The sequence below is a fragment of the Bombina bombina genome, chromosome 2 (genome assembly GCF_027579735.1).
Source record: "Bombina bombina isolate aBomBom1 chromosome 2, aBomBom1.pri, whole genome shotgun sequence".
In the NCBI taxonomy this organism is placed as follows: Eukaryota; Metazoa; Chordata; class Amphibia; order Anura; family Bombinatoridae; genus Bombina; species Bombina bombina.
In genome coordinates, this window is record NC_069500.1 from 425,229,484 (window position 1) to 425,247,698 (window position 18,215).

The 18,215-nt window shown below is 41.9% G+C and overlaps 1 protein-coding gene across 1 annotated transcript in view; it reads left to right on the forward strand.

Moving 5' to 3' along the window:
- The window catches only part of CABIN1 (calcineurin binding protein 1), a 1,089,846-nt gene that overhangs the window by 103,991 nt on the left and 967,640 nt on the right, over positions 1 to 18,215 (forward strand). The window contains exon 7 of the mRNA XM_053701973.1: positions 13,466 to 13,595. Coding sequence (XP_053557948.1) covers positions 13,466 to 13,595 — 130 coding nt within the window. The remainder of the gene's footprint in view (positions 1 to 13,465; positions 13,596 to 18,215) is intronic.

The following is an 18,215-nucleotide window of genomic DNA, read 5'->3' on the forward strand; positions in this document are numbered from 1 at the left end:
ACAGCATGAAGAGAGGGCCCCCTATTTGGAAACGGATCTAGTGGGGGGCAGACTTTCTCTCTTCGCCCAGGCGTGGGCAAGAGATGTCCAGGATCCCTGGGCGTTGGAGATTATATCTCAGGGATATCTTCTGGACTTCAAAGCTTCTCCTCCACAAGGGAGATTTCATCTTTCAAGGTTATCAGCAAACCAAATAAAGAAAATGGCATTTCTACGCTGTGTACAAGACCTCATAGTAATGGGGGTGATCCACCCAGTTCCGCGGACGGAACAAGGGCAAGGATTTTACTCAAATCTGTTTGTGGTTCCCAAGAAAGAGGGAACCTTCAGACCAATCTTGGACCTAAAAATCTTAAACAAATTCCTAAGAGTTCCATCATTCAAAATGGAAACTATTCGAACCATCCTACCCATGATCCAAGAGGGTCAGTATATGACCACAGTGGACTTAAAGGATGCCTACCTTCACATACCGATTCACAAAGATCATTATCGGTACCTAAGATTTGCCTTTCTAGACAGGCATTACCAGTTTGTAGCTCTTCCCTTCTGGTTAGCTATGGCCCCGAGAATTTTTACAAAGGTTCTGGGCTCACTTCTGGCGGTGCTAAGACCGCGAGGCATAGCGGTGGCTCCGTACCTAGACGACATTCTGATACAAGCGTCAAGTTTTCAAACTGCCAAGTCTCATACAGAGATAGTTCTGGCATTTCTGAGGTCGCATGGGTGGAAGGTGAACGTGGAAAAGAGTTCTCTATTACCACTCACAAGGGTTCCCTTCCTAGAGACTCTTATAGATTCTGTAGAGATGAAAATTTACCTGACGGAGTCCAGGTTATCCAAACTTCTAAATGCTTGTCGTGTCCTTCATTCCATTCCACGCCCGTCAGTGGCTCAGTGCATGGAAGTAATCGGCTTAATGGTAGCGGCAATGGACATAGTGCCATTTGCGCGCCTGCATCTCAGACCGCTGCAGTTATGCATGCTAAGTCAGTGGAATGGGGATTACTCAGATTTGTCGCCTCTACTAAATCTGGATCAAGAGACCAGAGATTCTCTTCTCTGGTGGCTTTCTCGGGTCCATCTGTCCAAGGGTATGACCTTTCGCGGGCCAGATTGTAACAACAGATGCCAGCCTTCTAGGTTGGGGCGCAGTCTGGAACTCCCTGAAGGAGCAGGGATCGTGGACTCAGGAGGAGAAACTCCTCCCAATAAATATTCTGGAGTTAAGAGCAATATTCAATGCTCTTCTAGTTTGGCCTCAGTTAGGTTCATCAGATTTCAGTCGGACAACATCACGACTGTGGCTTACATCAACCATCAAGGGGGAACCAGGAGTTCCCTAGCGATGTTAGAAGTCTCAAAGATAATTCGCTGGGCAGAGTCTCACTCTTGCCACCTGTCAGCGATCTACATCCCAGGCGTGGAGAACTAGGAGGCGGACTTTCTAAGTCGCCAGACTTTTCATCCGGGGGAGTGGGAACTTCATCCGGAGGTCTTCGCCCAACTGATTCATCGTTGGGGCAAACCAGAACTGGATCTCATGGCGTCTCGCCAGAACGCCAAGCTTCCTTGTTACGGATCCAGGTCCAGGGACCCGGGAGCGGCGCTGATAGATGCTCTAGCAGCCCCTTGGGTTTTCAACATGGCTTATGTGTTTCCACCATTTCCGCTGCTACCTCGACTGATTGCCAAGATCAAACAAGAGAGAGCATCAGTGATTCTGATAGCACCTGCGTGGCCACGCAGGACCTGGTATGCAGACCTAGTGGACATGTCGTCCTGTCCACCATGGTCTCTGCCTCTGAGACAGGACCTTCTAATTCAGGGTCCTTTCAATCATCCAAATCTAATTTCTCTGAGGCTGACTGCATGGAGATTGAACGCTTGATCCTATCAAAGCGTGGCTTCTCGGAGTCGGTTATTGATACCTTAATACAGGCTCGGAAACCTGTTACCAGAAAAAATTACCATAAAATATGGCGTAAGTATTTATATTGGTGCGAATCCAAGAGTTACTCATGGAGTAAGGTTAGGATTCCTAGGATATTGTCTTTTCTACAAGAGGGTTTAGAAAAGGGCTTATCTGCTAGTTCGTTAAAGGGACAGATTTCTGCTCTGTCTATTCTTTTACACAAACGTCTAGCAGAAGTTCCAGACGTTCAGGCTTTTTGTCAGGCTCTGGCTAGGATTAAGCCTGTGTTTAAGACTGTTGCTCCGCCGTGGAGCTTAAACTTAGTTCTTAAAGTTCTTTAAGGTGTTCCATTTGAACCCCTTCATTCCATTGATATTAAGCTGTTATCTTGGAAAGTTCTGTTTTTGATGGCTATTTCCTCGGCTCGAAGAGTCTCTGAGTTATCTGCCTTACATTGTGATTCTCCTTATCTGATTTTCCATTCAGACAAGGTAGTTCTGCGTACTAAACCTGGGTTCTTACGTAAGGTAGTTTCTAACAGGAATATCAATCAAGAGATTGTTGTTCCATCATTATGTCCTAACCCTTCTTCAAAGAAGGAACGACTTTTGCATAATCTGGACGTAGTCCGTGCCCTGAAGTTCTATTTACAGGCAACTAAAGATTTTCGTCAAACTTCTTCCCTGTTTGTCGTTTGTTCTGGTCAGAGGAGAGGTCAAAAAGCTTCGGCTACCTCTCCTTTTGGCTTCGTAGCATAATACGTTTAGCCTATGAGACTGCTGGACAGCAGCCTCCTGAAAGAATTACAGCTCATTCCACTAGAGCTGTGGCTTCCACCTGGGCCTTTAAGAATGAGGCCTCTGTTGAACAGATTTGCAAGGCTGCGACTTGGTCTTCACTTCATACCTTTTCAAAATGTTACAAATTTGACACTTTTGCTTCTTCGGAGGCTGTTTTTGGGAGAAAGGTTCTACAGGCAGTGGTTCCTTCCGTTTAAAGTTCCTGCCTTGTCCCTCCCATCATCCGTGTACTTTAGCTTTGGTATTGGTATCCCATAAGTAATGGATGACCCGTGGACTGAATACACTTAACAAGAGAAAACATAATTTATGCTTACCTGATAAATTTATTTCTCTTGTAGAGTATTCAGTCCATGGCCCGCCCTGTCTTTTTTTGAGGCAGATCTAAATTTTAATTCAAACTCCAGTCACCACTGCACCCTATAGTTTCTCCTTTCTCGTCTTGTTTCGGTCGAATGACTGGATATGACATGTGAGGGGAGGAGCTATATAGCAGCTCTGCTTGGGTGATCCTCTTGCAACTTCCTGTTGGGAAGGGAATATATCCCATAAGTAATGGATGACCCGTGGACTGAATACACTACAGGAGAAATAAATTTATCAGGTAAGCATAAATTATGTTTTTATCTGTCCGTAAACCAATCACCAATACTTGGAGAGAACAATGGCAAATTAACATTATCTCTTCTATACCCCACTGGGAGTGTAATTTCTTCTACTAGCTGTGTTTACACAGCTTGGCCTTAAAGAGACATAAAACAAGTTGGGATAGAGGCAACATATAATAATATTTACTTTATTACTTTACCTGCAAATTTATACTGCAGCGTCTCACCATTAACCCTTTCTTTTTAGTTTCTGAATTGTAAAGCTCTAACTCTCCCCACACATTTCCTTCTATGGCTGTATCTATATTTATTGTTGTTTTGGTAGAATGCAAATGTGCATAGGGATTATCTGCTGGAGCATGCCTAGAAGATGTGAACTCAGTTGAAATAAAATGACTTTGTCTAAAAACTGATAAGGGGGTGGAATTGGTTGCTCCAGGCAGCTTTGCTATGTAATTAATTTTGCTTATTTTTGTAAATTATTTTAAAATACTTGCCAGCATTTTTTTATGCAAACTTTTTTTAGTTAGTCTTTTTAGGATGTGCACAGATCTCAACCTGTATTATGCCCCTTTAAGGCCAAAAACTTTCAGGATAGGTGGGGATACCATAGCTAAATTAACTTTTTAAAATGCCAATATAAGGGTAATGGAAATACTTGAAAACAATTATATACACTCCAGCAGGTAAAGTGGACCATTGGGAACAAATTAAAGGGGAGAATTTTTTTTAGTAAACTGTCTCTTTAAGGGACAGTGTTCTCAGGCAAACAGCAGATGTGTTCATTGTATGTAAAGCTTTAAAAAGGGCTGCTCTCTCCCACCCCCACTGGAAAGTTCATTTATTCTGATGGCTCTTGTAGCCATTACTACAGTGCTGACATTTTTAGTATAGGTGAACACTTCAATGGAAAAAAGCTATTTCAAAATAAATGCAAATAAGCTATGTGTAAACAATGCAATACACCCTGAAAGATACAATTGATCTTTGGGAACACATTAAAGGGAAGAAAATGTTATAGAACTTTGTTCCCTTAAATATAACACTCTTCATTTAACAGTTTATGAGAATGAAGGAGCCAAAATACCAAGGTTATTAAAGTATGTAGCAATACCTCAAAATTAAGATGCATTCTAATGTACATTCCTTTGCTAAATAGATCAGCCTTTGCCTGGGTATGTTTATAATTCTGTTACCTTTTGCTGTAAAATACCTTGCTTTTGTTTAACAATTGTGCTTGTTCCATGCACTCAAAATTTAAACTCTGTAACCTAGAACTCCTTAAAAATTTAGCAGATTACCTAAACCAGCTATTTACTAGACAGTGATTGCAGAGAAAAACTAATTTACAACTAGCCTTAAATTGACACATTTAATAAAGATAAGCTAAACACATTTATCAGAGCTTTTAAAGGGACACTCCAGTCAAAATTAAACTTTCATGATTTAGATAAAGCACACGATTTTAAACAACTTTCCAATTTCCTTCAATTAACAAAATGTCCACAGTCTTTTTATATTTACACTTTCTTTTTAAAGACACGATGAGTCCACGGATTTCATCCATACTTGTGGGATATTCACCTCCTGGTCAGCAGGAGGAGGCAAAGAGCACCACAGGAGAGCTGCTATATATAGCTCTTCCCTTCCCTCCCACTCCAGTCATTCTCTTTGCCTACGTTAGTGATAGGAAGAGTTAAAGTGAGGTGTTAGATTAGATTCTTCAATCAAGAGTTTATTATTTTTAAAGTAGTGCCAGAGAGTGCTACTTTGTTCTAAGGTGTAGCCGTAGTCCATATCAGCTTTTGGTGGCTTTAAAGCAATGGGAACTTGTGGGACATAATTCTCACTGCGTCTCCCATATTCTCATGCTGCCCTTACCAAGAAAACCTGAGGGATTTTGATCAGGTTTTTCACTTATTTACAGGGCCATGGGAGGGAGAGGACCTCCTAAACCTGGAGACTGCCTTTGCTGCCAGGCAGAAGATGAGGTAAGTTCTAACTTTATTTCTGGGGAGAGGAACTCAGAAAAAGTTTGGTGCACTTTATTGATTTAGACCTCATGGATCTTGGACACACTCTCCTAGTTTATCAGGAGACGCTATAGCAGCTAGAACTCAGGCACTGGGTAACACAGGACGCATATCTACATGTTCCTATCCACAGGGTTCATCACAAGTTCAGAAGGTTCTGGGGTCTTCATTGGTGGTACTAAGGCCACAGAGCATTGGGGTGGCATCTTATCTGGACGATATCTAGTCCAGGCGCCATCTTGTCAGCAAGTAAGATCCCATACCGTCATGGTGTTATCTTTTCTAAAGGTACATTTTAAATAGTTTCTTAGTCCCAAAGACAAGGGTGATTTTCTTGGGAACCATGAGAGATTCCATATCTATACAGTTTTGTCTGACAGAAGTCAGGAAGTTAGAGCTCGGTTCCACCTTAGACCTCGGCAGTTAAGCATGCTCAGGCAATGGAACGGAGATTATGCGGACTTGTCTCCTCGAATAACCCTGGAGCAGGAGACCAGGGACTCGCTTCAACGGCGGTTGTTTTTTAATCATTTCTCCCAAGGATTCTGCTTTTACAGACCGTCTTGGGCGTTTGTAACAATGGATGCTAGCCTTCTAGGGTGGGGAGCTGTCTGGGGTTCCCAACAGGCTCAGGGAGTTTGGATTCAGTCAGAATCTGTTCTTCCTATAAACATCCTGGACCTGAGAGCGATCTTCAATGATCTTCGGGCCTGGCCTCATTTAGTCTCGATCCAGTTTATCAGCTTCCAGTCGGACAACATAACTTTAGTGGCTTACATCAGTCAGGGCAGAAAGAGGAGTTCATAGTGATGACCGAGGTAGCCAGGATATTTCAATGGACGGAGGCCTATTATTGCTTGCTGTCGGCAATCCACATCCCAGGGGTCTGGGAGGCGGACTTTCTGAGCAGGCAGACCTTTCATCTGGGGGAGTGGGAACTCCATCAGGAAGTGTGTTCTCCAGCCTAATTCTCCAATGGGGTCAACCAGAGTTAGATCTCATAGCGTCTCGACAGAATGCCAAGCCCACAAGATACGGGTCGAGGTCCCAGGGACTCCCAGGCGGAACTGTTAGATGCTCTGGCGGTTCCTTAGACCTTTTAGTCTAGCATACCTTTTTTCCTACATTTGTGCTTCTTCCTCGAGTTATTGCTTGAATCAAACAGGAAAGGGTGTCAGTGATTTTCTTTGCTCCGGCTTGGCTTTGCAGGATTTGGTATGTAGATTTGGTGGACATGTCATCGCTGCCACCTTGGAGACTTCCGTTGCAGAAGGACCTTCTAATTCAAGGGTCTTTCTTTCTCCCAAAGCTAGTTTCTCTGAGGCGGACTGTTTGCAAATTGAACGCTTAATTTTGTCTAAGCGGGGTTTTTTCTGACTCGGTCATAGAGACCATGATTCAGGCTAGCAAGCCTGTAACTGGAAAGATTTACCATATGATATGGCGTAATTTTCTTTTTGGTGTGAATCCAAGGGCTACTCATGCAGTAGAGTTAGGATTCCTAGGATTTTGTTTTTTCTCCAAGGAGGTTTGAAGAAAGGCTTATCGACTAGTTCCCTACTGGGTCAAATGTCGGCATTATCTTTTTTGTTATACAAACGTCTGGCGGATGTTCCGGATGTACAATCTTTTTGTCAGGACCAGGCCTGTGTTCAAGCCAGTTACTCCTCCAGGGAGTCTGAATTTAGTTTTTAAACTTCTTCAAGGGGCTCTGTTTGAGCCTATGCATTTCTTAGATATTAAGTTGTTAGCAACAAGAAATAAAACTTTCCAAGATATTTCCTATGCTTGTAGAGTGTCAGAGCTCTTGACATTGCAGTATGAGTCTCCTTACCTTATTTTCCATTCAGATAAGGTAGTTTTATGTACTACATTAGGATTTATTACTACGGTTACTTTTGATCAGAACACTAATTAGGAGATTCTTGTTCCTTCCTTGTGTCCTAATCCTTCTTCTCAGAAGGAACGAAGGACGTGGTCCATACCTTAAAGTTTTCTCCTGCAGGCGTCTAAGGATTTTTGTCAGTCTTTTCCTTGTGGTTTTCTTAGGAAAATGTAAGGGACAGAAAGCTACGGCTACTTCTCTTTCTTTTTGAATGAAGAGTATATCCTGTGAGGTAGCTCAGTTGGTAAAATGTCCTACTACAAAGGCCTGTCTAAAGGTCCCGGCTGGTCCGACTCAGCATTTCATCCATCCAGGGTCGATGCAATGAGTACCATTACATATGAGGCTACTGGATACTACTACTTCACATTCTCGAAGGAAGCTTCTGTGGAACAGATTTGCAAGGTTTCACCTTGGTTTTCTCTTCACACTTTTTTCAAAGTTCTTTAAATTTGATACTTTTATTTCGGCTGAGGCCGCTTTTGGGAGAAGGGTTCTTCAAGCAGTGGTGCCTTCTGTTTAGGTTTCCTGTCTTGTCCCTCCCTTATCATCCGTGTACTCTAGCTTTGGTATTGTATCTCACAAGTAAGGATGAAATCCGTGGACTCATCGTGTCTTTAAAAAGAAAAGAACATTTATGCTTACCTGATAAATTTGTTTCTTTTTAGACACAATGAGTCCACGGCCCGCCCTGCTCTCTGAGACAGACAGGTTATTATTTTTTGTAAACTTCAGACACCTCTGCACCTTGGCTTTTCCTTTCTCTTCCTAACTTTGATCGAATGAATGGAGTGGGAGGGAAGGGAGGAGCTATATATAGCAGCTCTGCTGTGGTGCTCTTTGCCTCCTCCTGCTGACCAGGAGTTAAATATCTCACAAGTAAGGATGAAATCCGTGGACTCATCGTGTCTAAAAAGAAACAAATTTATCAGGTAAGCATAAATTTTCTTTTTAAGACTCCTACTGAGCAGGTGCAAGAATTCACAGAATATACATATATGTATTTGTGATTGGCTGATGACTGTCACATGATACAGGGGAAGTGAAAATAGACATAACTTTTGAAATTTGCTAGAAAAAAATCTACTAATTTGTAGTGCTATTGCATTGTCTTTTCTCCAACATTGGTGTGTCCGGTCCACGGCGTCATCCATTACTTGTGGGAATATTCTCTTCCCCAACAGGAAATGGCAAAGAGCACAGCAAAAGCTGTCCATATAGCCCCTCCTTGGCTCCGCCCCCCCAGTCATTCTCTTTGCCGCTCTGAACTAGTAGCATCTCCACGGAGATGGTGAAGAGTATGTGGTGTTTAGTTGTAGTTTTTTATTCTTCTATCAAAAGTTTGTTATTTTGAAATGGTACTGGTATGTACTATTTACTCTGAAACAGAAAGAGATGAAGAGTTCTGTTTAAAAGAGGAGTATGATTTTAGCATCAGTAACTAAAATCAATTGCTCTTCCCACGCAGGACTGTTGAGCCCAGAGAACTTCAGTTGGGGGGAACAGTTTGCAGACTTTTCTGCTCAAGGTCTGACTAGCCATTTTTCTAACAAGACTGTGTAATGCTGGAAGGCTGTCATTTTCCCTCATGGGGATCGGTAAGCCATTTTCTTAGACTCAGATAGAATAAAGGGCTTATTATGGGCTATTAACTGGTGGACACTCTTAAGGGCTAAATCGATTGTTTATTTAAGATATTATTTAAAGTTTTGAAGTGGATTTCAAACTTTTTACTATTTGGAGAAAGTTTTTATCGCCAGGCACTAGTTAAGACACCTTCCCAGTCAGGAAGGGCCTTTCTCTGTAGTAGGCAGAGCCTCATTTTCGCGCCATTATTGCGCAGTTTCTTTTGAGTGCAGTGCATGCAGCTGCATGTGAGAGGGTCTGGTATCCACTGAAAACGTTCCTAGAAGGCTGGAATTGGTATCGTATACCCCCCTGGGATAAGTGAAGTTGCAGCAAAGGCTGTGGCTGGGACTGTAGTGGGGTTAAATTGCAAACGGCTCCGGTTTCCGCATTTTAAGGGTTAACAGCTTGAAAATTGGGGTGCAATACTTTGAATGCATTAAGACACTGTGGTGAAAATTTGGTAAAGATTGGATAATTCCTTCATAGTTTTTCACATATTCAGTAATAAAGTGTGCCCTGTTTAACATTTAAAGAGACCGTAACGGTTTTGTTTAAAAACGGTTTTTGTGCTTTATTAACCAGTTTAAGCCTGTTTAACATGTCTGTACCTTCAGATAGATCATGTTCTGTATGTATGGAGGCCAAGGTGGTTCCCCCTTCAAATGTATGTGATAATTGTGCCATGGCGTCCAAACAAAGTAAGGACAGTACTGTCACATTTAGTAAGGTTGCCCAGGATGATTCCTCAGATGAAGGAAGTAGGGATAGTTCTGCATCCTCTCCTTCTGTGTCTATACCAGTTATGCCCGCGCAGGCGACCCCTAGTACTTCTAGCGCGCCAATGCTTGTTACTATGCAACAATTTACGGCAGTAATGGATAACTCCATAGCTAATATTTTATCCAAAATGCCAGGATTTCAGAGAAAGCGCGATTGCTCAGTTTTAAACACTGTAGAGCAGGAGGGCGCTGATGATAATTTATCTGTCATACCCTCACACCAGTCTGAAGTGGCAGTGAGGGAGGGTTTGTCAGATGGAGAAATTTCTGATACAGGAAGAATTTCTCAGCAGGCAGAACCTGATGTTGTGACATTTTAAATTTAAAATAGAGCATCTCCGCGCATTACTTAAGGAGGTGCTATCTACTCTGGATGATTGTGACAATCTGGTCATCCCAGAAAAATTGTGCAAGATGGACAAGTTCCTAGAGGTCCCGGTGCACCCTGATGCCTTTCCAATACCTAAAAGGGTGGCGGACATAGTGAATAAGGAGTGGGAGAAGCCAGGCATACCTTTTGTCCCTCCTCCTATATTTAAGAAATTGTTCCCCATGGTCGACCCCAGGAAGGACACATGGCAAACAGTCCCTAAGGTCGAGGGGGCGGTTTCTACACTAGCCAAACGCACGGCCATTCCCATTGAGGACAATTGTGCTTTCAAAGATCCTATGGATAAAAAATTGGAGGGCTTGCTTAAAAAGATTTTTGTACAGCAAGGATACCTCCTTCAACCTATTTCGTGCATTATTCCTGTCACTACAGCGGCGTGGTTCTGGTTCGAGGAACTGGAAAAGTCGCACAGTAGGGAGACTCCATATGAGGAGGTCATGGACAGAATTCACACATTTAAGTTAGCTAATTCCTTTATTTTAGACGCCGCTTTGCAGTTAGCAAAATTAGCGGTGAAAAATTCAGGGTTTGCAATTGTGGCGCGTAGAGCTCTCTGGCTAAAATCTTGGTCGGCGGATGTATCTTCCAAGACAAAATTGCTTAATATCCCTTTCAAAGGTAAGACCCTTTTTGGGCCAGAATTGAAGGAAATTATTTCAGATATCACTGGGGGAAAGGGCCATGCCCTCCCACAAGATAGGCCTTTCAAGGCTAAGAATAAGTCCAATTTTTGTTCCTTTCGCAATTTCAGGAACGGACTGGCTTCTAACTCTGCAGCCTCTAGACAAGAGGGTAACGCTTCCCAGAAGAAGAAGAACCAATGCAAGGCTGGAACAAGGGTAAACAGACCAAGAAGCCTGCTGCTGCTACCAAAACAGCATGAAGGGGTAGCCCCCGATCTGGGACCGGATCTAGTAGGGGACAGACTCTCTCTCTTTGCTCAGGCTTGGGCAAGAGATGTTCAGGATCCCTGGGCACTAGAAATAGTCTCTCAGGGTTATCTTCTAGAATTCAAGGAACTACCCCCAAGGGGAAGGTTCCACATTTCTCACTTATCTTCAAACCAAATAAAGAGACAGGCATTCTTACATTGTGTAGAAGACCTGTTAAAGATGGGAGTGATACACCCAGTTCCAACTGTGGAACAAGGTCAGGGGTTTTACTCAAATCTGTTTGTAGTTCCCAAAAAAGAGGGAACTTTCAGACCAATTCTGGATTTAAAAATTCTAAACAAATTTCTCAGAGTTCCATCGTCCAAAATGGAAACCATTCGAACAATTTTACCTGCAATCCAGGAGGGTCAATATATGACTACCGTGGATTTAAAGGATGCGTATCTACATATTCCTATCCACAAAGATCATCATCAGTTCCTAAGGTTCGCCTTTCTGGACAAACATTATAAGTACGGGGCTCTCCCATTCGGACTAGCCACTGCTCCCAAGCGAAGGCCGCATTCATAAGATTCCAGTCGGACAACATGACGACTGTAGCTTACATCAATCATCAGGGGGGAACAAAGAGTTCCTTGGCGATGAGAGAGGTATCCAAAATCATCAAATGGGCGGAGGATCACTCCTGCCACCTATCTGCAATCCACATCCCAGGAGTAGACAACTGGGAGGCGGATTACCTGAGTCGTCAGACTTTCCATCCGGGGGAGTGGGAACTCCACCCGGAGGTGTTTGCCCAGTTGACTCAACCTTCAAGAAGGTTTGGATAAGGGATTGTCTGCGAGTTCTCTAAAAGGACAGACTTCTGCTTTATCTGTCTTGTTACACAAACGACTGGCAGCTGTGCCAGATGTACAAGCTTTTGTACAGGCCTTGCTCAGAATCAAGCCTGTTTACAGACCCTTGACTCCTCCTTGGAGTCTAAATTTAGTTCTTTCAGTTCTTCAAGGGGTTCCGTTTGAACCCTTACATTCCATAGATATCAAGTTACTATCTTGGAAAGTTCTGTTTTTGGTTGCTATTTCTTCTGCAAGAAGAGTGTCTGAATTATCTGCTCTGCAGTGTAACTCACCCTATCTGGTGTTCCATTCAGATAAGGTCGTTTTGCGTACTAAGCCTGGTTTTCTTCCGAAGGTTGTTTCCAACAGGAATATTAACCAGGAAATAGTTGTTCCTTCTCTGTGTCCGAATCCAGTTTCAAAGAAGGAACGTTTGTTACACAATTTAGATGTAGTTCGTGCTTTAAAGTTCTATTTAGAAGCAACTAAGGATTTTAGACAAACCTCATCTTTGTTTGTCGTTTACTCTGGTAAGAGGAGAGGACAAAAAGCTACGGCTACCTGAAAAGCATTATCCGATTGGCTTATGAGACTGCCGGACGACAGCCTCCTGAACGAATCACAGCTCACTCCACTAGAGCTGTGGCTTCCACATGGGCCTTCAAGAACGAGGCTTCTGTTGATCAGATATGTAAGGCAGCGACTTGGTCTTCTCTGCACACCTTTGCCAAATTTTACAAATTTGATACTTTTGCTTCTTCGGAGGCTGTTTTTGGGAGAAAGGTTTTGCAAGCCATGGTGCCTTCCGTTTAGGTAACCTGATTTGCTCCCTCCCTTCATCCGTGTCCTAAAGCTTTGGTATTGGTTCCCACAAGTAATGGATGACGCCGTGGACCGGACACACCAATGTTGGAGAAAACAGAATTTATGCTTACCTGATAAATTACTTTCTCCAAAGGTGTGTCCGGTCCACGGCCCGCCCTGGTTTTTTAATCAGGTTTGAAAAATTTCTTTCTTTATACACTACAGTCACCACGGCACCCTATAGTTTCTCCTTTTTTTTTTCTCCTAACCGTCGGTCGAATGACTGGGGGGGCGGAGCCAAGGAGGGGCTATATGGACAGCTTTTGCTGTGCTCTTTGCCATTTCCTGTTGGGGAAGAGAATATTCCCACAAGTAATGGATGACGCTGTGGACCGGACACACCGTTGGAGAAAGTAATTTATCAGGTAAGCATAAATTCTGTTTTTAACATACATTTGTTGATTATGCAAATCTACCATATTTACTGGTCCTTTAAGTAGTTTTGCAATTATTAATAATAAAGGGAAATTTTTAAATGTATTTAAAATATTTATTTTCTATAGTTCATCACCAAAGAGCAAATCTTGACTGTATATGTCAGATATACAGTTATGGACATCTGATTTTGATGCAACAGGATGTCCTTTAGATATAACATACAGTATATCTGAGAACATTATTTAAATAGTTGTGTAGAGAAAGAAAGAACATATTGCTTACAACACTGCTATACTGTGCAGAACACTATAGCTGTAAGATTTTTTTGTTGTTGAATTTTTGGAAACAAGGGCTGCAGCATGAAGCTTTGCTCTTCAAATAGGTATTGATCATATTCTTCATTAAATGTCAGATTTTCCCTCAAATCACCTCTTTATCATTGCTTCCACAGCATGTCTCTATTTTATTTGCAAGGCCCTAGAGAAGGACTGCCGGTACAGCAAAGGCCTAGTACTTAAAGAGAAGATATTTGAGGAGCAACCATGCCTCAGAAAGGACTCCTTCCGCATGTTTCTCAAATGGTAAGCTTCATATGGTCCTATTAGGCCTTAAAGGACTAGTTAAAACCTTGAGATTTTTATATAAAATATGTATTTATGCAAAATGACACAACTTTGCATTATATTCTCATTATTTAATTTGCCCCTTTTTATACAATTTTTAGCTCTGAAAATTGAGCAATTACTAATTTTAAGAAATTGGAATGCACCCTGCTGACTTCTCTGTGTCTCTAATTGGCTTTATCAGAAAAAATTGCCAAACAATTCACTTTATACTAACTTTATGGCGAAACTAGACTTGCTGTCTGTGGACTAAAGTCCGGATTGGCTCCTCCAAAAAGGCAAATGGTGGGTGCACTTTGGCTATTATAAAATAACTGCAGTAAAAATTGTTAATTTGTTTCAAAAACATTAAGACTTGGCTGATCTATTATTCTATAGCAACACAACAGAAATGACTTGTAATTACAAGGTGTTTACTATCCCTTTTAAAGGGCCATTATATTTGAAAAATTACATACTTTTATTCATTAGGGCATGTCATTTTAAGACTTGCAACCCTGCACCTCTATGTGTTTTACCGCCCACAAAGTGATTAAAAACATAGTAGAAGTACCGCTCATAACCTGCAGGGCACTGTGGGTCCCAAGGGGAAATTGCTGCTGACACAATCAGCAGACCTAGTCGCATGACCCAGCTGTGTAACTAGCACCGCGGATTGGGAGAGTGGTATATTCTGTTTGGGACCAGCAGTGCCCTGTGGGCCTTGAGCAGTGCTTCTACTGTGTGTTTAACCCCTTTGTGGGATTAAACAAATTGAGGTGCATGGTTGCTCTAACAAATTAGAGCATGTAATTTTTCGAACATAAATGTCACTCTTATTGTTTGTCAAGATCTACATTCATCTATAGAAATCTAAGTAAAGTTTAGAATTGTTTTAGATATATTTTTCAAACAGTAGTTTAGTATAATTTTTGTATATGTTACAATACACAGTTTTATTTTATGCACTTTGATCTTTAATAAGGGTTAAAACGGAAGCTTCCATGGTATAGGATGAGTCATTAAAAAGCAGAGTTCAAAAGATATGTTCAAATTCTAAATGGCTAGCCCCAGTTTATATATGACCTATTGAATAATACAGGAAATTTTAATAAATAAACAGTACCAGTGGTTTAGTCGTATGTACCAGTGCCCGTTTGTGTATTTTTGGTTTGTGCTTGTGTGTTTACTAAATGTGTGCTAATAAACTGACCCAAAAGTGTTTATGGAGCCCCAGCATTTTCTATAATCTTATTAAAGGGATTACTTTTTAAAACTAGTATGTACCAAATTTTGATATAATGTATATCCACATTGACCCAGGGTGCACTATCAATACCACGGTTCCATGCAAAGAATATCACACAGTCTGGTATTACAAGTTCATGGTAAAACAAAATTACCATATGGTATGTGTATGTTGGTATGTGTGTATATAATGTACACACAGAGGCGTATTATCGCCTAGGCCAACAAGGCCCGTGCCTAGAGCGGGACGATTTGGGGATGGTGGCACTATTTGACATCACTTGCCCTGGTTTGGAGCTACGAAGCCACCCATGGGTGCCCACCCTCTTTATCCATGTGGGACGGAGATTGGCGCTGCCAGCCACACCTACAAATTTAGCTCAGTGTCGCTGTATCCATGGCACATTCCCTGAGGAGTTCCCCCCACCCCTGGCAGACCTCAATACGTGAGAGATCTGACGTCTGCAGGGAGGAGGTACTCGGGTGAAGAGTCGTAAAGTGAAAGGGTGCACAAGGAACAGGCTTGTTTCCTGGCTCCCCATAGAAGTGCATAGAGGAAGTGGCCAGGGTTTAAGTGCTATTCCAGCTGAAGCTGTACAAGGTGTCAGGAACATGGCAGGTGGATAGGTGGCCTGGCAGCCAGGAGTATCCTCCTAACAAAGAACTGCAGGTTTCGTGTTCTCTGCTGGGGCAGAAGGAGGTGCCTGAATTTAACACACCTGGAGAGTTACTAAGGGTCAGGTCTTGGTGCAGCTGGTCTATGACACTCAATGTGCCTGAGAGTATGGGTGGTTCCCTGAACGTGTGATAGCTGACAGTGTGATTGGTCCTGGAGTGGGGGGTGAGGTCCCTGACAGAAGATAAGATATAATGAAGCTTCGTAGAGATCAATTATTTACAAAGATGCTAACAGAGTCTGTATTGTTAGATTATTCCTTGTAATTAAACAATAAAAAAAACAACTCCTCTGCTTTTAAAGTTGTTCATAACGCTTGAACAGGGGTTTGCCATTATCTACATTATCTGAATCAAGAGATTCTTATGTGCGTTGAATCTCAAGAAATGTACTAGTGAAATAAAGAACAAAAAAAAATGCTGAATGCCATACAACACACACACACACACACACACACACACACACACACACACATATATATATATATATATATATATATATATATATATATATATATATATATATATCCCTTCTATCACTCATCCGCCCCTTCTCTCTCTTCTCCTCTCATGATACTTTGGAAATGCCTTGAATAATAATAGAAGAATTTTGAGTGCCTAGGGCAGAACAAGAACTAAATACGCCACTGTGTGTGTGTTTAGGAAGGAGCAGTTTAAACCACTGCTTCATGAATATCAGCTGTAGACCCATTCATTCCTCTTAGAAAGGATGTCATTATATCCAGTTCATCTGACTGCAGTATGCTACACAGTGATTGCCTAGTTGAATGTGTGAGTCAATTTTTGTCAGACCCTAATTGGCCACAGAAAAGGAGATAACATAAACTTACTCAAGACGATATTCAAGAGGGTTTACAAGGGGTGTATCTCTTGTAGCTAAGAAATGTATTTCTTTCTAATAACACGATGAGTCCACGGATCATCTAATTACTTTTGGGAATATCACTCCTGACCAGCAGGAGGCGGCAAAGAGCATCACAACAAAGCTGTTAAATATCACCTCCCTTACCTCTAACCCCAGTCATTCTCTGCCTACGTTAGTGCAAGGAAATGGTAAAGTTAGGTGTTTGAAAAGATTCTTCAATCAAGTGTTTATTATTTTTTTTTTTAACACAATCTTGTGTTGTTTGTTCTGCTAGGGTGTAGCCGTAGTCCACATCAGTCTCTTCAGTAGAGCAGTGGTGGCTTTCAAGCAATGGGAACTTGTGGGATATAATTCTCACTGCGCCTCCTATATATTTAATGCTGCCCTAATACTGAAAGCCTGAGTAAGATTACTCAGACTTTATCTTCTTTTCCACAGGTCCATGTGAGGGAGAGGACCTCTCAAACCTAGTTAGATGCCTTAATGCCGGGCAGATTTATAAAGGTAAGTGCTAAGTTTATTTTTCTGGGGACACAGTAAAATTGGCACTTTATTTACAATAATGGACACAAAAGATGACATTATCCTTGGGAGTTGAGGATTACGTTATAAGGGCAGTAATGGCAGGCACTGGGGACGAGGAGATGTGGCTCATATGTTAGGTGCGTTTTCACAACTCCCGACGGCTTTATTTTACAAGTCATTTGCCGACCGGGAGGTTTACTTTGATACGCCCACGATGGGCGGAGCTAGCTACGCGGCAATGTTTGCGCGCTCTTTTCTTTCATGTAATTAGCAAGAGTCCATGAGCTAGTGACGTATGGGATATACATTCCTACCAGGAGGGGCAAAGTTTCCCAAACCTCAAAATGTCTATAAATACACCCCTCACCACACCCACAAATCAGTTTTACAAACTTTGCCTCCTATGGATGTGGTGAAGTAAGTTTGTGCTAGATTCTACGTTGATATGCGCTCCGCAACAGGTTGGAGCCTGGTTTTCCTCTCAGCGTGCAGTGAATGTCAGAGGGATGTGAGGAGAGTATTGCCTATTTGAATGCAATGATCTCCTTCTACGGGGTCTATTTCATAGGTTCTCTGTTATCGGTCGTAGAGATTAATCTCTTACCTCCCTTTTCAGATCGACGATATACTCTTATATATATACCATTACCTCTGCTGATTTTCGTTTCAGTACTGGTTTGGCTTTCTACAAACATGTAGATGAGTGTCCTGGGGTAAGTAAGTCTTATTTTCTGTGACACTCTAAGCTATGGTTGGGCGCTTTTTTTATAAAGTTCTAAATATATGTATTCAAACATTTATTTGCCTTGACTCAGGATGTTCAACATTCCTTATTTTCAGACAGTCAGTTTCATATTTGGGATGATGCATTTGAATCAATCATTTTTTCTTACCTTAAAAAATTTGACTTTTTTCCTGTGGGCTGTTAGGCTCGCGGGGGCTGAAAATGCTTCATTTTATTGCGTCATTCTTGGCGCAGACTTTTTTGGCGCAAAAAATCTTTTCTGTTTCCGGCGTCATACGTGTCGCCGGAAGTTGCGTCATTTTTGACATTCTTTTGCGCCAAAAATGTCGGCGTTCCGGATGTGGCGTCATTTTTGGCGCCAAAAGCATTTAGGCGCCAAATAATGTGGGCGTCTTATTTGGCGCTAAAAAAATATGGGCGTCGCTTTTTTCTCCACATTATTTAAGTCTCATTTTTCATTGCTTCTGGTTGCTAGAAGCTTGTTCTTTGGCATTTTTTCCCATTCCTGAAACTGTCATTT